Source organism: Bombus affinis, chromosome 10, assembly GCF_024516045.1.
Source record: "Bombus affinis isolate iyBomAffi1 chromosome 10, iyBomAffi1.2, whole genome shotgun sequence".
NCBI classification, from domain to species: domain Eukaryota; kingdom Metazoa; phylum Arthropoda; class Insecta; order Hymenoptera; family Apidae; genus Bombus; species Bombus affinis.
In genome coordinates, this window is record NC_066353.1 from 7,793,211 (window position 1) to 7,814,725 (window position 21,515).

The following is a 21,515-nucleotide window of genomic DNA, read 5'->3' on the forward strand; positions in this document are numbered from 1 at the left end:
CCGAATTCCTTGTAACGTGCGCGGATTACCATTTTGTTGGAATAAATATTACCGTAGATCGTAAATACCTCTTTGTCCGATCTCGCTTTAATTAGATCTTGCCCGCAAGAATTCAAATTGCATCTATCGCGATGAAAACGGGGCAACGAACCTTGTTCCACTCGGCTACTGCTATTTTACGTCCACGCAGACGCCGCGCCGCGACGCGCGCCGACGAGACGTAATCTCACGTTTACGACAGGGGTGGTCACGCCCGGTGTTTCGAACACAGCCTCTTAATTCATCCGAGCTTCCAAAGAAATCCGTTTATTCCTCGAACAATGACAGAAACTTTGCGTCAAATTCGACCAAACTGCTTCCAAAAATGGTACCGAATGGTAAAGTCGACGAAATACAGGGATACGCGTATCGTCTTAAAAGACAAAAGAAAGTCTTTAACACCAGGAACCTGTGGCCAATGGCCAAAAGTTAGCTATATCAGCCCGGTTGCTTTGTGGTATACGCATAAATTTGGCCCTTGGTAAACGAATCTGTGCCAGAACCAACCGACATCTTGGCCCGGTCCTATCCGCGATCTATACGTTTTCGTGATCCTCGATCTATAGATAAAGATCGCACGTGGCCGCACGTTCCATACGCCGCGTTGATTTTCGTTCGCGCGCGAAACATCGGCTCTTCGTTTACAACAGCTGCGTCCAGTCCGCGTTTTAAACGATGCCTCGGACCGACGTGAAATATTCGACGTGCTGGCGAACGATTCGTACCGATAGATTCGCGGCGATGGGTTCCTGGCATTATAACGAACGTGATGCGTTTCTTCGCATCAATGCGAAAAATTTCAATCAAAGCCCATTATGCAGATAAACGAGAGGCAACGTCGCTACGAGCGGCATTGCGATTTTCCGCGTATAATCCTTCCTATTGTTCGAACGTTTTTGGCAATTGCAAGAAATCTGATATCACTTGCTTTTACCGAATTGGTAGTCGCGATGTTAAGGTAGTTGTGCTTATTTTAGCATTCGCGTACTAGCCGATTAGGCCCGGTATGTTGTATTTCGTATCGTTTAATAGCAACCGTTCGTGTGACTACAAAAATTTCACACTGCGTAAACGAAACGTGTAGAAACTGATAGAAAAGAAAGCTTTCGGTGTACAAATATCTTTCACAGCCGCTATAGAGTTCGTTTCAAAGATCGTAAGCTGATACAATGCTTTTGCAGCGTAGTTGATGACTTTCCCTCCAAAACAAAGGTGTTTGATGCATCCTAGAAAAATGTTTTTCGCGATCTCAAATTACAGGAAGCAGCGATCCATTTATTTCGGTGGGTTCCGCGGCCAGAGGGACAGAGACGGAGAGAAAGAGAGAGAGTAGGAGAAACGTGTCGCGACTCTGTATTTATTTCTGTAACACGTTGCCCTGTGGTCCTGCGGCACGTTATTCGCCACCTTTGCGAACGATTTCCATGTTGAACGACACGATCTTGCTTCTAGATAAAACACCATGCACATCGCGGTGCATTGTCCAAGTGAACCGGTTGTTTATTTCTCCAGATGGTCGAACTCTCCTATCGTCCAAACTTTCTCCCGATGCTCGGAATGCGAAATTTGCATCGAACACCAAGCTTCGAGCGTTAGACGGTAGCGATGGTAGCCAAACTTTCCACTATTTCTGCTCGCGTATTGATTCTTCCTGATTTCTCGAGTCTTTATGTTGCAGGTGTTATTGGATTTAATTGGATAGCTAGGACGGTTGTTATTAGCTTTGGTTATACGTAGTACTTTGATGGTGAGAAATTTGTTGGATCAAGAGTTTACGAAAATACGCGAAACTGATAGGAAATACGTTACGTTTATTTTGCGACGAAGAGTTTGCTGAGATCTTAACGTAAAACAGAATATCGAAATCGAGACGACTGTTTTCGATCAGTACGTGTGAAATGGATTACAATATAGATATTTGTTCCGATTAAGCTCTGTGTTATCGCTATAGAATTATAAATTAAGTATACCAGACATTGCAGTGTCAAAGAATTTACGCTACTAAAATATTAAGCTTTCTCTGATGAAGCGGATAAGTCAAGTTGTAGATAAATTCAATAACGAAATAACTAGCTGCTGGTCCACGGCTTCGCTATTTCTTTTTACGATAATTTATGTTTGTTACCATTTAGAAGTTGAATTTCGAGAGACGCTCAAACGCGTGTTTATTTATTTCTAATGAGAAGTTTGTTTGCCAAATCCTAAATACCCAGCTTTAGTGGATACACATAGAGAAGAATACCTTACCCCTTCTCTGTAAGGGTTGAATTTCGAAAAACGCTGAAACACGCGTTTGTTTGTTTCTAACGAAAAGTTCATATCTCTCGGTAACTCTCGGGATATGAGCCACGTGGTTATCCTTTAAGAAAAATTCATCCGCGTCTCACCACTTTAGAATCGAAATTAATTTTTCCAAATTCCCTTTCTTGTGCCACGATCACGTCATGACAGAAGTGGGCTGTTCACGTTTTTAGACACAGCTGTTTGGGCTGAACGTTGACGAGTGAATCAGTCACTTTTGTATTTTATGCATACGTATGTAGAGATAAATCAATATTTCTGATCGCAGAGAGAGGAAACATCGTTGAAAATAAGAAACGAACACAATTTCGTATTAGAAACTAATTGATTTGAAAAATATTTCGACAATAGCGCAAAGTCGAATAAATCGGTATCGAACAAATTCTCCATAAGTCTATTTAACGATCCATAAATAATTCCAATACAAAAATTCGATTCTCGATAGAAAATTCGTGATAATTTATCGCGATAGATCCAATGTTGTTCAATTTGCCAATAATACGAAATGATAATTCATTTAAGTAGCGTTAAGCGCCACGCATAGTTGGGTGAATAATTAAATGACTAACGTAGGATACTTACGTTTCGGTTTAATTACTCGTTTCGGAACCGCTACCACCTCCGTGTCATTTTCATTTATACTTTGACACGATTGGGATCGAGCCAGACGCCTACGTGTCTGCGAAAACCTAGTGTCTTTATGAACTAAATGATAACTCAAGCGCTGATGCTATTTTTACGTATTAAGATTAACACACATGGCAGGGACGTTAAACTTTGGTCGTCGGTGTGCCCATTTGCGAATAAACTTTCATCGTTGGATCAGAAGTCTGCCAAATAGTAGAGCAGAGACGAAAGAAATTTAAAAAATGAAAATCAACGTAAACTTGCCGATAGAAAAACGTCTCGCAAGACGTTTCTGTTGTTCCATCGATCAAGCTTTAATAACCGGGCCGACCCTCGTGAATCCAATCCAATTCTATTTTCCGCTCGATTCAGGCGGCCAAGTCGATTAACAGAATTCGATATCGGTCACAGAAGCCTCCGGTTGACACGAACACAGAAACCGCGACGACACGCGCGTTACCAAAGGTAACATAATATGTAAGTACACGGTGTCGCAATGCCGGTGGCGAGTTCGAGCGACCCGAAATAACCGCGAAGCCCGTTTTGACCTCTTCTGCTCCTAATTTCGTGATCTACGATTAATAGGCCGATGTTAACCGGCAAAGTTACAATTGCGCGAGCGTACGTTCAAGACGATTTCTCGTAACTTTAATTACAGTCAGGTCGAACAGACACACACCGAAGAGCTGGAGAGTGGTCTGCCAAAATAAAGATAGTTGAAACGTTGCTTCTGGCCTAAATGTGTCATTTATAAATACGCCAGCTCTACGTCCGGCCGACAGAGCCGAGGTTCACAGTCGATATCGTACTTGTACCGATACCTAAATCGCCGAGATTTGCCGATCGATTCCTGGAAACCTGGAATCATGACGCGGCATATGACGCGGATGCTACCGGTGGTTTGCCCGGAGAGAGGTTTTAATGGACGTGCGACTTTGCCGATATTTCTTTAACGTACCCGGGCATTGCTGAATTTCTGTCTGGAATCGATCCCTCCGGGGGCAAATGGAACGATTGGAAAAATTTGTGATCTCGAAACGGGATAGCCTTCGAAGAAGTAGGTTTAATAGACGCAGGTTGGTGTTGTCAGCTTCTCCTTTGATCGATCGACGGTAAAGTGGGGCTTGGTAGAGTCGAAGATTATTTTTTTAGTTGGTAATCTAACGATCAACCTTCTTTTTTTATTTGATGTTTTCTTTGGAAAAAGAATTGACAGATACGTTTACGTTTGTACGGGGAATTGAGTTTAGATGCGAGTTAACGAAAGAGAATTACAAAATAAAGCTCGAGTTGGCAACTTGGTATTGATAACATGGACGACAATTCCTTAATGGATAATTTCTAATTTTCTTTTTTTTCCTTTAATAAATAAAGATTCTTTTCCGCTTGCTTGGTATGCTCGTTTCACGCTTTGTTGAGTTTAAAAATCGAGGGTGAAAGGAAAGCGAGTTTATCGGATACGTGATTATCGATTATTCGAAAGATTTCAACCTTGTTCAGCTAAAAGATAAGATGTAATGGAGTGGCTGAAATTGGCCCTCGTTGTTTCCACAGATATTTACGTACGATTTAAAAAAGGTATTTTGATCGAAACGAAATTCGATCGGTCTATTTTATTTTACGAATTGATATATAAAACATCATCTGCTATCTACATATTAAGAACCAAAATTAAACAATGCTATTATTAAATGATTAAAATAGTACACGCTATCTCGTTCCTTTTCTAAGTTACGCTTCCTCCTAAAAACATACGTGTTAGATAGTAATTTCTACTCACGAGGGTAGAGCACGTGAGGAGAGAGCACGTGACGTTCAACGCTGCACAGGAACTGCGTCGAGGGCATTTGAACTTGAGTGGAAACAGGACTCGTACTTCTAACTATAGGAGGAAATGCACGTTAGGGTTAAGATATGACGGCTTCCTGTGATCAATCTAACGTATGAACATGAAATAGGATCTACTTCCTGCTTGGAATTCTGCTTATACGTGTTACGTATTCCTTTTCGGCACATAGAAGCAACGATCGTTTTCTGAAAATATATACACAGAGATGTTCGGAAGCTTGTCGCAGTTAATAGAAAAACTTAACCATCTCGGCATCGTTTACGCGTTGGATATAGCACAAATTTGTGCAAACACGCAGAATCCAGAGGATGTATCTTTGCCCAAAAAATGTTTGTCTTTAACATTCCAAAATATACAGATTATGAAAGTGATTTTCGCTATAATCGAAGCTCTTCCATCGTGCTTCCTCGTAGTGTAAATTAACCACGAATTTTTCCACAGCTGTCGATTCGTTGTTCCATGCAGCTGCGGCTCGCAGAATCCTTGAAACGGTTGCCTATATGTATATCATAAGCTATACGCGATCCGATATATGCTCGGGATATAATTTTAACTGTAGGTTATTGCGATGTAAACTTTGGCGCTGCTTTGCCATTTTATCTCAGTTAGCGTTTCTACGTCCATCGCGAAAAGACCTACGAAATATCATCGGAGAACACTCAATGGTCTTTGTTCGTTTTATTTCTGCGTTTAGTTCGGCTCTAGAATAGCCAGTAAGATGTGATGTTTTACGGAAGATTTTACGTGGCATGGGATGTGGTAGGTCGCGCGTTCACGTTCCGACCACCCTTGACAACATCCAGGACAGGCCAATCCAAGTTCACGTTATGTTCGGTAAAAATCACTTCGCATGTTACTCGCATCTGTTTAGTATCGTTTTTTACGTAATCGTTAGACTGCGAATATTCATAACGGTATTCGTATTCTTACGAACTTTGCGAGCAGATTCGTTTCTAAATACAGACGTTTGAACACTACATTTGCTAAATACAGGCGTGTTATAACAGCAGCGTTCTTTCTTTTGTTCCATCCAGTTCGCTTAATCCAGTTCTAAATTTCTCATAAATGTGATTGCATGCATTTATAAACTTGTAATTCTTACGCACAAAGCTTTCCACTAATCGCAATTCGTATTACATGGTTTGAGACTGTCGGTGAACTGCTCCTGTTGATAAATTGCTATACCGCCGTATATGGCGCGTATGTGGTTATTCTCTGAGCTAAATTTTTTCCTTCCTAAATTATGGATTTTTACCGCCTTGAGGTCTCATCTGTTGCTATGTATATCGTGAGGGATAAAATTGCGATAACCGTGTATGTGTGCGTGTGATTTTCTTGTATATAGACGAAATTAAATTACGTGGTTTATAAATTAAAGTGTTTTGTCAATTGTCGTTTTCACGTGTGATTGAATTTAACGACTCGCGAATGTTACTTCGTAGTTAAATTTAATATATATCGTGTTCTAAGAAAGTGACGATAGGTCGAATTGATTGCGTGAATGGTTTAGAGGTCGATCGGTCCGATACGTTTGACATTTTTTCAAATAGGTTCAACTTTTCAGCGAAAAATGGAAAAATCGTTTTGTTACGATGTATGGATAATAATTTGTTAAAACGATGTGTTATTTTTTCGTAATAGACGTGCCATTTTTCAACGAGCAAATATACCAAAGGAAAGGAAAACTTTATACGGAATTACGTAACACAGCGCGTTGCTCCGTCGATAACGTGGCTGCTATTTTTAAAGTTATCTATGCTTTTCTTAAAAAGAAGTATTTTTACGTTTCGATTGCTTCGAATTGTTCAACATATATATATACGTATATATGGTAATGAACCTTTATTTAAAATTTTTAAACAAAAAGTAAATGTTGCTTGCAATTGAAGTTTAGCTAATACTCCATCACATGTATTAGCAGATAAATCGTTAGACGTTCATTGCCAAATGTTCTATTATTATCCTTTGTTCTCCTAGTCCAAAGAAACGTAAACCTATTTACCGATATCGAGTTACTTCTTCGTTTATCGACAACTCGGATAGTGCCCATCGTCATAATCGAACATAATCTTTATGCAATCGTAGAAATTCACCGTTTTAAACTGGGTATTGTTTACATCTCGCTCGACCTTGAATGATTGCATCCTATTGAGAGAAAAATAAAGTCAACGGGCCTTTCAGAATGCGCTGAATGCTGGATGGACCCTCTTTGCGCTGAATTGTGTCGCACAAAGAAAGGTCGCTAACTACCGAGCTTAATAGATCGTATTAAAGCACAAATGGCAGCGTGAATTTGAGCGCTGGTTGGTTGCTTCGTTACCAGCACCTATCGTCCAGATGCGTTATTTTCATTCGCCTTTCCTTTGTGTTTCAATGATTTTCATTTCACGGCTCGGTGCTGCCAATGGCATCGTACGAAGTCACGTGCCATCGGAATGCTTTCGAATTGTCTCGTTCTCCTTCGATCAACGTCGATGGAATTTTACCAGACTTGCCGAATATTTTCTACGAGGATTATCGAAATTTGATATCGTACGCGTATACCGACCGTAGATGTGTATTCGACTCGAACAGGGCGCGGTTTGTTGCAACGCTGTTTTGTCGGAATCGCTCGCAAGGTCGATACAAATTTTTACAAGTCGTTGAACCACGCTACAAGAGCGTCGCACCTCGCGACTCTTTGTTGCAATTTTTACCGACAACTGGCAACGAGAGAGACGAAAAGAGGGAGGGGACAGGGCTGACGAACGCGACGAGTCGAAACAAAGGAAAAGGAGGACTAGAGGCTTGTAAAAATCTGCGTCGAACGAGCATCGTGGACGACGTTTGCGAAGATCGGCTGAAAGGCTTAATGTTGGTTGGTGACGCGTGAAGAAGATTTAAAAGAGAAGAAGAGCGCGGCGCCCGTTTAGCATCGCGAAATTGGCATCAGTCACGTAGCTCGAATGAATTCGAGAATAGGATCGATTCAACGTTCAATCATTGCAACAAGCGCACCTGGAGAAAAACGAGCGATTTGTAGCAATCCTGTGTGCAATTAGTCACGGACGTCGCTCGTGCTGTGCGTCGCTCGTGCGTCGGTCGTGTCCTTTAAAGGGATCTAATCACAGCGGGCTTATCTTTGGTTTCGTGTTTGAGAAGTCCTGTTTGCATTACTAGAAACTTTGTCCGTAAGCGGACCTCGTTTCTTTACTCCGTGTTTTCTATTTCTCTTCTGTTTGTTAACCAGAGGGGAATTCAAACGCCTTAACGTGTTTGAAGTTGAGATTCTCTTCTAGGCTTAACCCTTCATCCGCATCGGTAGTTTCCGATCGATAATTTCAAGTAATTTTTCATTTTGTTCATTGTTCCGTTTACATTTTGCTTCGCTCGAAACAATTACGGCGATATGCGGCGATAAATACTATTGGACGATATTTCAGAAACTTGCAGGAACGTTCGAAAGAATCTTTGGAAGAAGATTTTTTGAAATACAAGAACTTAAGAAGAACTGCATAGACATAAGAAAGATCAGACACGTTATCGGTAAAAATAAGGTTGTTAGGAAGTTTTAAGCATTCGCTATTATTTGAAATAACGATAAAACACAAATATTTGAAACGGTGAATCATCTTCGGCTACGTCTTTACTCTGTATTTACTTTAGAATTTATAGGGTAATACAACAATAAAATAACTTCAGCAGCTAAAATACTTTTGTTTTGTATCAAGATCAAACAACGCCCTATTTTAGTAAACTTCCTTGGGGAAGATAAATAATTCGAATTTTAAGTATCGGTTTTACATACGCTTAAACTAAAATTAGAAAATATATTTTACGCCTTGCAGAGCGTTTGCCCTAGGAATTCTTTCAATTATCTTTGAATAACGAGGTAATTAGCTTGTTTGTATGCGATGATCCGAGGAAATACGATATTTACAACGCAAATTTTAGAATAATCGAATAATCGAAGAAAACTTATCTAAACTAAATTTTAAATAAACGTATCTTCGAACCAAGTCTTTGAAAACTATCAAATCACGCCTTTCGCTTCCGTAGAGCAATCTGGAACAACGCGTACGTGCGTAACTTCATGGATAGGTCGTCTTTTATCTATGATCCTACAATTCGAATAGCTTCTCAATAGTAAGTCAGGGGGATACGGGTTAGGGTGACACGAACTATCACAAAGTAAACGGAAAACACAAAATTTGGGTACAAATGTTCAGCACGTAAATGATAAAAATAAGGTAACCGGATCGATGCGATCGTCTTTCTCGTTTCTGTGACCGGATTCGTCGACGAATCATTAATAGGTGACGAAAAAGACAAAAATCTTACCTGTCGGACATTGGGAATCGATGAAAATTGTCATCGTTAGAAATGGCTTAAAGACAGCTTCTTTGCTAACGAAATACCCTACGGTATTGGGTTAACCGATCGCCCTATTAATTATGGAAAGTAAGAATTTTTATACCGACAATCGTTGAATTTTTCTAGAAGAAATTTTAAATAAAAGCGATAATTCTAAATAATTCTCATAACGATTTCAGCGTAATAACGTTTAGTTTAAAGAAGAAAAATTAATACAAGTGCGAGTTTACACGCCATCCGATTTACTTACGCATTGTTTAAAATCTTTGATTCGCGTGTATTTCAGGATTAATTGATAAATAATCCACAATGTCTTCGATAAGTTTAATTTGTCGACGATTTTGGTTATTTCCATTTAACAATGTTAAATTGAAAATGATCAACGTAAATTATTTTCAGAAATAGAATCGCTTCTACATGTTTCTTCCTCGTATTACTTTGAATTTTATGTTCCGTGCGTGACTTATCGGATCAATTGAATCGTAAATGACGATCATCTCTGATATTATGCTCGTGCAGAATATCGTAGACAATCTGCATAGCTTTAATTAAGCAAATCAACCAGCAAGAAATTGGATCGAACCGATTTGTAATATGGTTGTACGACGAGTCTTTATCTCTTCCTATATCCAATGCTTCTAGCAATTTATATTGTAATTACGACTCATGAATAATTTATTCCAAAATTATTATATCAAAACGGTCCTAACAATTTATTCCTTATTATCTTATGATTTTATTGCGATATTATATACCGATATCGGTTCAAACGTACACCTTACAATAATTTGTTGATTAATTTACGATTAATAATGTTTTAATAAATATATCACTATATAATACGTGTATAATACAAAGCTAAGTAAAGTTGATTTTATTGCGATATTATATACCGATATCGGTTCAAACGTACACCTTACAATAATTTGTTGATTAATTTTCGATTAATAATGTTTTGATAAATATATCACTATATAATACGCGTATAATACGAAGCTAAGTAAAGTTGGTAGTTTTTTTAATAATATTTCACAGGTGCGTGAAAAACGCTTTTCACGGATAAAAATATTAAAGGATGTATTTGGTTTTTTGTTTTAGGCACAAATGCGAGATCGCCTGGGAAGACGTCACCAACGGGGGTAATTGGAAGCAGAGACGGAGCAGGAATTGGTAGGACGATGAAAGAGTACGAAGATCAACTAGAAGCTCTGAAGAAGGAAAACTTCAACCTTAAATTACGGATTTATTTTCTGGAAGAGCGGATGGGAATTACATCAGCGGATGAAAATGCGATAAAAAAGAATATCGAGTTAAAGGTTTCTACGTATTCCATTTTACCTTCTATCAAATCGTTGCGATACTTTGTAGCTTATTCGCAATTTCCCCTTTTTCTTTTTCTTCTTTAATTAAAATTTTAATCGTTTGATCTGAAAGGCGCGTATATATTCCGCGAATTAAAATTCTCTTTACTTTCATTCAGGTTTTGACTGGAAATATCAATATTTTAATTTGAAACTACAATTCGCTTTATTATTGCTGAAAATTCGAATATAGAGGACTATACAGATAAAATCAGAAATATGCGTTTTTTCAACTTTCGTAGATATATTTTATTTATGAGATTTCGTTGTTTTATTCCACCGTTAGGTTGAAATCGAATCATTGAGGAAAGAGTTGGTGGAGAAGCAGGAACTTCTCAGCCAGGCGGCCAAGGCGTTCGAATTAATCGAAGAACAAAAAGAAGCTTCTTCGCGGAATCAAGCTCAGTATCAGCAGTCGCTTGAAAATGAACGAGAAAAGATCAGAAGACTCGAGAAGGGTACGTAATAAAATTGATCGCTTCGTTATTATAATTAAACAAAATTCTGCATATTTTCTTTGTCAGTGAAGAATCGGTAAAAAGAATTTATACCTGGATTCCAATGGTTTTATGATTGATCTCCTACCAAATTTATGTATGTAATTCTTCTAGCAACATTTATGTCAGTTATGCATACGTATATATTATTTATGTATTTATGTATTTTGGGGATTTTGCAGTTTCCTTGGATTAAATTAAAAAAGGTTTAAATTTTATCATAAATTAGTTTATTACGTAAAATGAAAACTATATTTTTTAATTATAAAGCTAATTTTTTTTTTTACTAATAACTTCATAAATTATGCTTATTATTTTCAATAATCAAACACAAATAGCCTACTAACAGCTACTAAACCTACTTGCTATTATGCGCGTTCATCAATATCGAATCTTTTTGCCATAAAAACAGTATGTAATTGCTAGATTGTGGATGTTTATGCGTTTACAAATAACTTAAATATGTAAATAATTTACGGCTCATCCGCAAACACGTACAAAATATCCGATATAAAGTACCTTGTTGCAGTATTTAAAGGGCGAAATAAATCTTTATTGCCTGTTGGGATTCGTTTTGTTTTTGATACTATTCGTAAAGATATAAATTTGCATTAATATCGGCAGTCCAATAACCACGATTTATTAATGCTGCGGTGTAATTTCATAATATTCAAGATCGCATATAATTTAACGCGGTTTCTTCCTACGATATTGCTTGTAAAAAGCTCTTTGTAGGAGAAAGTATCGGAATGTTTCGATAGGTTGTGCTTCATTTGCATAATTACTCGTTGCTTCGGTAAACCCCCTTCTTTATACCCTTTGCTTTCCACGAAGTTCACTTATACTTGATACGATGAAAATTTTATGTTGCTGTCTGTTGCGATAGAATTAGCAGAATACGAAGAAAAAAAAGCAGATGCATCTATCTTCTATAAGGAAGCTTTCGGCATCACGCCAGAGAAGGCGTTGGAGAACGAGGAGAAATTATGTCAAATGGAAGAACTCGTTGCATCTCTAGAAGCCGAGGTAAGATAATACAAAAAGATAACACGCGAAAGAAATGATTTTTATAGAGAAACTAGAATTCATTTTACTTAATCCTCTGTAACTGGAATAACTTTATTATGAGAAAAATTCACGCAATTGATTGCAATATTTGTATTCCCGTTTGGACCTTAAGGAATAGTAATTACTGCAAATAGATTGGTTAACGATGGCAGAAATGGTACGCTGGTGAAATACAGTATCGCGTATGATTATGTAATTTCTAAGTATTATACAGAGGGTTGATCTTTAATTCCGACAGTCAATAAAATATGAGATAGATTATCTAAATTAACTTAAATTAAATGAAATTGTGTAAGAGAACCAAGCCCTGATACTTACTTTTTATTTATTCTGTCCCTTTAAATTCCCTTTTAATCTTTTTCGAACATCGAAAAAGAAGATATAAGTTTCTTTTGAGTATATCCTTCAAGGGAAATTGAATTATTTCCGACTCGATTTTACAAAGTTGATCCCCAAAGAGCGTCGTTATTCATGGCAATTGATAAGCAAATACTCGTCTGCCCTACTTCTTTTCCTTTTTCTACGTATCTACACCATTTCAACGCTATCTTTGTTCACTTCCTTCAGCCACGAAAAGAATGCGAGCTTGATAAGCGAGTTATCGTCGCTCTGCAAAAAGAAGAAAAAATTAATCAGTACGATTTTGTCCGTGGATGAGTATGCGTCGTTAACATTGTTCACTGATCAAATCCTTGCAATAGCTTTTTACACATACGTTTGCTTATTAACAGATAATAACTACACGACCAACAAAAATTTCGGTATGTGGAAAGTGTGGGCTAATGTCTCCCTTCTTTTCTTTCATTATTCTTCGTATTCGACTGGTTTATCGAAAATGGTAAAAATTGTATACGGGGGATATAGTTCTTGTAAAAAGGAAATATCTTTCTTAAGAATTCAAATTCACTTTTGAAGTAATCAGTAGTTTCTTAAAAAAAATTGTTAAAAATCTTTCCTTTGGATGCTAATGTTTAATTTAAACGACTATTTGATTTTCCTATGTTTTCTAATCTTAAAAATAAAAGTGGCGGCTTAAGACTTTTATACATATATGTCGGAGAGTCAGTAGGATTGGAGGTGTGGGCAGGCAACGAATCTTCACCAGTAGTAGCCATTGTCGAGGTGTGATCCAGAGTTTATTAACACAGGTAGGGAGACGTGAGACTTGACAAATAAACTGCGGCGGTTAGGTACTCGCGATGCGAATGACAATGGTCTGAGGTCCGATAACGAATACGCGGTCAACGGGACTCCTTTATCCTTTACTCGTCGGCAACGCCTAGGTGGTACTCTCAGTTAGCACGCGAAGTAAGCACTCTATCGAAATGATGAAATCGTACTCGAAGCTCTCTCGGTGACGCGGTTTAGAAAAAACTGAAGAAGCTCTCTAGCGGCACCAGGTCTTTTATATTCGTGGAGACAAGTTTTCGTTCGGAGAGTGAGGGAAATTGCCGTTGTTGTTAATTGATCAGTCTTTGGAAGTGTCCTTCACGGAAAAGACTGTTTGCCTATTTTCGTTAATCAAGGTTTAGGGTTTATGACGGGTCATTAGGCTGGCTGCAGATGTTTTGCGAATATGTCTCGACGACCGGCAATTGATCTACCCATAAAATAGGGTCTGCTTATGGCGAGCCATGAGACAGAAACCATTAGTGTGCTTACTGTCGAGTGCCGTTACAACTATTTCTTTTTATGGAGGGCTATAGACTTTTCCATGACTTTGTTAGAAAATGTTCGTCCCTTGACCGCGGCTACGTTCGGTGACTGGTTGTCACCTCGAACCCAAACTCATTCTCATAGATTGCGGGCAATTACAATTGGGCTGAAGGACGGTGATTGTTTAACTACGGCTATGGCGGAATCCAAACTACAATATTAGGGGTTTTTGCCCGGTTTTCGACGGAAGGCTCCGGTGTCTCTCCATCTCCGACATATACATATACATATCTGCCATTTATTAATTTTTATCTATAGCGAGAACGATTTAGATTAAAGATATAATAACGATCACTAACAAAATGGCGAAACTGAATACGAAATTACCATTTTACCGTTCTAGGTATATATACAATATACATACGACAAAAGTACTTTTTTCCCAGTTATACCGTTTCACGTAGAAGAACGATTTTAACGTAAATTTATTCGCAAATGAACGTAGGTGAAACAGGTGACGAACAGCTTGGACGAGGAACGCGTCTGGGCGCAAGAACTCGAGGGTGAACGGGATGAGTTTAGAGAACGTTTAGAGGCTGAGACGCGATTGAGAGAAAATTTGGACGCGGAGAGGTTGCAAGATATTGAGTCGCTACGGGAGAAAATAAAAGAACTGGAGGAACAGCAGCTAAAAAGAGACACTGTCGTTCAGCAGTGTAAAACCGAGCTACTCGAGAAAGAAAGAATCATTAAGGAAAAAAATGCACAGCTGGAAGAGAGGTGTCGGGTATACGAGGAGCTGAATGCCGTTTCAGAAAAAAGGAAGAAGCAAGTCGATCAATTAAGGACGTCTATAAAAGCCAGGGACGACGCCCTCACAGATCTGAATAACAAACATCGTGCCCTGCTCTCTCAGGTGATTATCAGATTTGAATTTCATTTATATCTATTCCAGGAAGTCTCCTGGTTATCATTTCATTACTGATAAGATCCTTAAAGAGTTACCTTAAAAGAAAAGCTATCGTCTACATAATCATCTTGTTTAACGCAATCATCCGCACTACGCATGTCTCTAATCAATGGAAATTTGCAGAAATCATTGTGCTCCCTACATCGACAAACCTACATCGACAAACCTACATCATATCGCTTTATATATAAGTCTATTGCCCATCGTGCGTATACTATTCGAAAAATGACTTCTAAAAGAACTGAAACCTGTAACGAGCAAAGAAAAACTTGATCATCGGTACGGTTTCAGAAATAATCACTCAACAGTTGAACAAATCGGTAGAGTCTATAATGTAATCCTACACTTATTAGAGAAGAAGAAATACCGTCTTCCTAGACATACAACGAGCTTTCGATAAAGTTTCACATGCTCGTCTGCTTTACGACATTAAAATGAATCTATCTCGGTACTTTCTATTCTTGAAATCACATTTAAACAATAGACGGTTGCACGTACGACACGAACACGACCCATCGAAATTATAGTCTATCCCGTTACATGGAACGTCTCAAGGTAACGTGCTGAGACTAGCACCGTGCACGCTGTACACCGCGGATTTACCTATATGTAAAGAGATATCACGGTAGTTACGTTCTAGCGCTTAATCAAGATCCCGAAGAAGGCTGAAAAATGCTTCAGAAAGGCGTTAGAGACGCACAAATATCGCTGGATACCTGACGAATAAAAGTCGGTGAAAGAAAATCTGTGTATACCACTTTTACCGCGAGAAAAAGGAACTGTCCTGGGGTCAAGTTTTACCATCTGTAGATGAAGTGAAATAGCTTGAAACAGACAAGACTGACACGGGCAAAGCATATAAAAACCAAGAGGAAAGAATTGGATCTGAAACTACGTAAAATGTATTGGCTTATTGGTAGGAAATCTTAACTGTCGTTCTACGATAAATTAAGTATCTGTAAAGAGATATCCTGAAGCCAGTGTTGAATTGTGGAATACAAATTACGAAGGACTGCCAGTAATTGATATTTTACATTGATTCCGATCAATGCTTAACGCTCCCTGGTACGTCACAAATGCGACCATTAGCAAAGACTTAGAATTATCGACAACCGAAGAAGAAATCCAGCGATACAGCATTAACTATGAAGAAAGAAAACATATTGTGAAATGCATGGTCCTTTAGGATTCATTAGAATTAAAAATTAAAAAAAAAAGGCACTTGATATTTACTTGATAAATAATATTACTAGGTATAAAAGTTAAAACTAGGATTTAAGAAATTAGACGTTAATGTAATATCGAATTTAAGGAGAATTATTTTTTTGATATAATGCATTAAGTTTGATTAATTAATTTCAATGATTTTATATTACAGTTCGAGAACGGTTATATCAAAAGATCACCCCCGAGCAGTCCGTCGGCTATGAATTCAGTCGAAGATCCTTTGCAAGCAAGAATGGGACAAAAGATGACTTGTGTGCAAGGGATGACGAAGAGAGGAAACACTTGTCTCGATTGGGAACCAAATCGAGAAAGGTCAACGAGAGTGAAGTCGCCGGTGCAAACTCTGAACGGAGAGATCAGAGACATTAGAGACTTAATCAAGGTTCGCAGAAACTTTCCTTCTCGTCTCTTCTTTTTTCTTGTTAAGAATTATCGAACTACCAACGATCCTACAAACGTCAATCTTTAAGGAATATCGTTAATTTGCTTAAATGGAATATTTATCTCGCTTAGGAGCTGGAAGAAAAAGAAAAGGAATTGAAAGCTCAAGAAGAATCGAGAAAACAGTTGGTACTGAAATTATGTAACACGCAGAAACACGCAGAAACAACGAGTTACAAACTGAAGAAGTTAGAAGGTGAACACGAGAAAGCGATCAAAACGATTCAAGGTTTCATGGAGAGACAGCAACAATTGGAAAACACGAAGCTGAGGAAGGAACAGAAGATCATGGAGTTAGAAATAGAACTGAACAGGCTGCGGGAGTACGAGAATGCGAAGGCTGCGAGGGATGGGCACGATCAATTCGTTCTGAGAGATTTCAGCACCGACATGACGGACGATCCAGAACGCGATGCCAGCAATCAGGTCGACATCATGATTTTTCGATTCTGCATGCTTGTCTCTACGTTTTTGAAGCATCATATCAAAAATTTAGGCTTTGGGCTTTTAAGGTTTGGTAGCATTGTCTCGAGGTTATTCTATATTATCGTAGCTGTTTAACGTTATTGTAAAATACAAAAATAATTAATTACGAATCGAATTTGGATCTCGACGATTAGTCGTAAAGGCTAACGGATGAACGGGCATTGTATGAAAGTTCGCTAACGTGGAGACAACGCTTGGAATTGTAACGCATTCCGCTTTTAACGAGGAAAACGGAATTAATCACGGAATGGTTTAGTATTATCAAACGTTTCTCTTTCTTTCAGAGATACTGAATTCACCTAATATCTTCTACTTCTACTTCTCCTTTTCTGCTTTATCATCATCATCTCTCTCACTGCATGACACTTATCGCTTTGGGCCACTGTTCGTTACATTTCGATATCCTTACCGGTGCACCGAAAATTGCGACCACAAGTAGCTCTGCGCTATTCAACATGTACGCATATGAAATTTAAATATGCAAATCCAGCGTTGCTCGAGTCGAGTTCTAGTAATTTTTTCAAGAATTTTCTTTTACATTCATCATACGAGTTTCAAGTTGGAATCCTCCGTCGAGAAGATTCCTTCTCGTTTTCTTACGCTTGTTTTACTTGATTCTTAATTTAATTAATTGAATTTATTTTACATTTCCAGTTCAGTACAAGTTACGTATCTTTTTGTTCTCTTTTTTTTTAATCATTTTTATTATGAAGTGATCTATTATTGTTTTTTTCTTTGTGCATACGTTTTTTTGCACGGTTTTGTAGTGTTAACGCATGGCATGTATGAGAGATACGACCGATAAATCGCGTCTTTAATTTACGTATGCGTATTAGTGTCGAAACACAAGCAAACGGAATATTTGTATTTTACGCTGTTATGTACGTTCGAAGAACGGTTTTTTAAAATCACATTGACGAAATTTAATAAATTTTTGTACAATTTTTTTATGTCGCTCTGGTCCTGCTAATTATTCCGCGATATTACATTGCTTTATCTCATTACTCGCGCACTAACATACCTTTCCAAGCTAAATTAACTAATCGCATGATACAACTACCTCCTCAGATGTGAAATTGAACAAGAAGTTCTTAAGAAACTTGCATATTTTTAACAAATCAGCAATCTGTTATCAAAGCTGTCAACAAATAAATTAATTACTCACTTTGCGTTTATCAATTGTGTAATTGGCGAACTTTAGTCGAATTTCTATATATTAACTAATGGGTCGGAACGCGTTTACATATATTTTGAAGGATTTCGGTGTTTTCTCGATTCTACTTCGAATCTGATACATGGATGGAATCTAAATATAGTTTAATTAGGCTACGGCCCAAGGTTCCAGTTCCCCAAGGAGTTTCAAAGTCCAAATTTACCGTCAAGTTCATTCCCCTATTATTTTCTTCTTATAGGTGTACATCAAATATTTTCTGCTACGAAATTAGAGTTGCCAAGTGGTTTAAAATGATTCCAACATATCGTAATTCGCGTCATTCGGATTCCAAGATACGATCAACTAAATCGATAATAACAAAGATCAAAAATAGACAAACGATTTGTCGAGTGAAAGTATGTACCGTAAAGTCAATCACCTTTAAAAGCCGCGGACTTAATTCGCATCTCTCGAGCTATTTGTCTCGTTAATCGACTTAATTGTTAAATCAAAGTACTTGACCTCGTTCCTCGAGTATTTCGACGTTCTTCGATTTAGAAATGAGAAAATTACATCTGAAACAAGACTACCGCTGGTGGCAACGACCGTTAACAGTTGGTAGCTTAATTGGAAACTGTCGGACTGATAGCAGCGTCCTACACACGAATTCCACGTTAAACGAGCGCAAGTTAGCGATCATAGCTGGACATGGAGTGAAAACGGCGTGCGAGCTGGCAACGTGATCGTATATCGGATTATCAAAGTAATTTTCGTAGAGCGAGTCCCGGCGAGGCGGTGTCTTCGAGATACCAAACCGAAGACGTGCCTTTCGTCTAATAATAGAGACAGTCCGCTCGCGAAGTCTGCGCGATCCGCTGCCGGCTCGCAGTCTTCGTACGAAAATTCGTCTCGAGTCTCGACCGTTTTCCAAGCACCGTGGTTTTTTCCACAACGAACGACGATAATTGAAAACGACCGTAATTGACTAAGAACGCGACAAAATCGACATAATCGATCCAGGAGATTCGAGGAGACTCAGAGTCCAGTTATCCTTATTCTCTTTTGTTTAATGCACGATCAAAACGACGAACGTTCGATTAGATTTTGAAAGTAAAACGAATTCGAAGAAGTGCGACTTTTTTTCTTTTGTCTGAACGAAGAAAACGACTCTAGATCGAAGTTGAGTCGAAGAACACGCGAGTTTATCCGTTGACTATTCCTTTTTGTTTGTCGGTTTTCCTCGTTTTGTTTTACGAAAGGGAGAATCGAAAAGGAATCTCGTGATTTTCCGACGGAAAATCCATCGAAAAGTTTCGCAAACAATTCGGGAAGAAACGGCGCTTTCGTGCCTTTCCCTTTCCTCTGTCACAGATATTCGCCAGTGCTAGAAATAATTGTAGCATTTGCGTTGAGTATCTTTCAAGGATTAATTCAACGTAATTGAATCGAACGGAAATCGAAAAAGAGAAAAGAAAAGAAAAGAAAGACGATAAAAATGTTCTCCTGTTTGTGCGCCTCGGTGAGAATGGAGGTAGGTGGATGAAACAAGTATCGTCTTTTGGGCAAATCGATTAAGTTTTCGTCTATTTTCCCATCGCGTGTTTCTATATTTATCGTTCAAACGATTTAAGCTGTATGATATTGTTAATGATGGTAATTGATTTTTTATTCTGTTAAATCAAAGCGGATCTGTACAAAATCGACGACTTATTGATAGTTTACTTTTGATTTTAACGAATTAAGCGCAACAATTGTTACAGTTAGTTGTAGTTAGCTTCTTTTAACAATGAAATTTGAGTAACTTATTACAGAAACTCGAGAACCTTTTGTGCAATAATTATATGACTTTATAAAACGATCGAGAAATTAACGTTATTTTTATATTACACTTTTGTTACATATAAGATGTTTATCTAGCCGATTATTATGAAATTATAAGTATCGTATAATTTACATAGAAAAGAGATTTCTCCTTTCAAAATGAATTGACAGCGATTCGATTATGTATTATATTTCAATTAATTACGATATAATTAAATCTTTTGCGATATAACAAATCCGTATACGCGAAAAGATAAATTTTAGAGAAGATAACTAAATCGTAGAAATTTTGCGTGAAAATTATTTCTTATCTTTAAGCAGGATAGAGAATAAGGTACTTATCTTCCTCATTGAAAGGTTAACGAATATATAAGTTAGAAAACTGTAGATCTTTTTTTTTTTTTTTTTATAAAATCTCTAATCTCGAAGCTTCAACTCTTATCCATACTTTCCTCTATAAAACATGAATTCAAAAACATCGAATTAATTATCTGTCTATCAGTTAACATTTTTACTTCATTCCTTTCGATTCTTTGTTTCATTCTTGAAACGCTACGCTAGAATTTTCCAATCTACATCGTAAGATCACTTTTCATAAAACTGCTACACTTTCGATTATATTTTCGAAAAAAAAAAGAAACGCGGTACCGTGCCCAAAACTGGAACTAACGCCGCAAATTGTTAGCTCGTCAAAATCGATAAGAAAAGTCGGTAAAATTAAGGCTAACTGTAAAGTTACAAATTAGATGTATCTTTTTGCTTTTAGGAGCCAGATATCGTTACCCTTGTCTCGCCGCGCAGTTGGTCAAGGAAACCGAAAAACTAAATACCCTTATTGCCAAACAAAAGCTTAAAAAACAAAACTTAAGAAACAAAAGAAAACAGAAAAAAAGAGAACGATCTCTGCACAATGTTAAATTAGCATGTAACGTTGCTCCGCTTTTCCTTCCACGTTATCCGTCCGCGAGTTCCATACGAATCCTCCACGTACCGCGAAACTCTTCTCTTCTCGCTTAAATAATTCCCACGATTTCGATGCAAATTGATCGCACGCAAACTTTTGTACCATACACCATCTCTGTAATCGCAGTTGTTCTTGCAAATAAAGCTTACCGATCGTTGCAACCGATTTGTTTCCGAGTTTTATTGACGAGAACAATACTTTATATGTGCAGCAACGATTCGACGAAATGGAAGCCAAAATAAACGACCTACGAGACCAAATAGAGACCATCAAGGCCGAAAAGAGTCGTTTGGAGAAGCAGATTCAAGTTGAATCAGAGGTATTACTCCATTAATTGCTTGCGTATCCCTTTGAAAAAATTCTTTCCTTCGTCATCGTGCCTTCGTTAGAAGGTAAATCCGGCTAAGTAGCTTTTATATCAATTCGAGAAATTAGACAAGAAGCTCGAAAAACTTGTGTAACTTAATTGGCAAATTGTCATTCGACCGAAGAATTTCAAGAGGGAAGAAATTATCGATTAATTTGTTCGAAGATCGGATGCGTTTGTCCAACTATGTGCTTACGTACGATAGTAATATTTTATTTATATATACGTTGAAAGAATGTGTTCGGTATTGTGTAAAAATTGTTTATATAGTAGAAAGTACGAATTACGCGAGACGATATTTCGATTCGTGAATTCTTGCAAAAATTGCAATGTCT

At 37.8% G+C, this 21,515-nt stretch overlaps 2 protein-coding genes across 6 annotated transcripts in view; one reads left to right on the forward strand and one right to left on the reverse strand.

The window, feature by feature from the left end:
• The window catches only part of LOC126921157 (centrosomin), a 38,259-nt gene that overhangs the window by 12,229 nt on the left and 4,515 nt on the right, over positions 1–21,515 (forward strand). For 3 of the 5 annotated variants that reach the window (XM_050732441.1, XM_050732439.1, XM_050732442.1), the window contains exons 3-9: positions 10,268–10,485; positions 10,817–10,988; positions 11,914–12,053; positions 14,257–14,667; positions 16,100–16,330; positions 16,462–16,815; positions 21,025–21,132. In XM_050732441.1, coding sequence (XP_050588398.1) covers positions 10,268–10,485; positions 10,817–10,988; positions 11,914–12,053; positions 14,257–14,667; positions 16,100–16,330; positions 16,462–16,815; positions 21,025–21,132 — 1,634 coding nt within the window. Of the gene's footprint in view, positions 1–5,418; positions 5,651–10,267; positions 10,486–10,816; positions 10,989–11,913; positions 12,054–14,256; positions 14,668–16,099; positions 16,331–16,461; positions 16,816–21,024; positions 21,133–21,515 lie in introns of those variants that run through there. The other 2 variants (XM_050732443.1, XM_050732444.1) reach the window with 2 other exon arrangements.
• LOC126921169 (LIM/homeobox protein Lhx3) overlaps positions 1–21,515 on the reverse strand; it is an 89,025-nt gene that overhangs the window by 4,081 nt on the left and 63,429 nt on the right. The window lies entirely within an intron of this gene.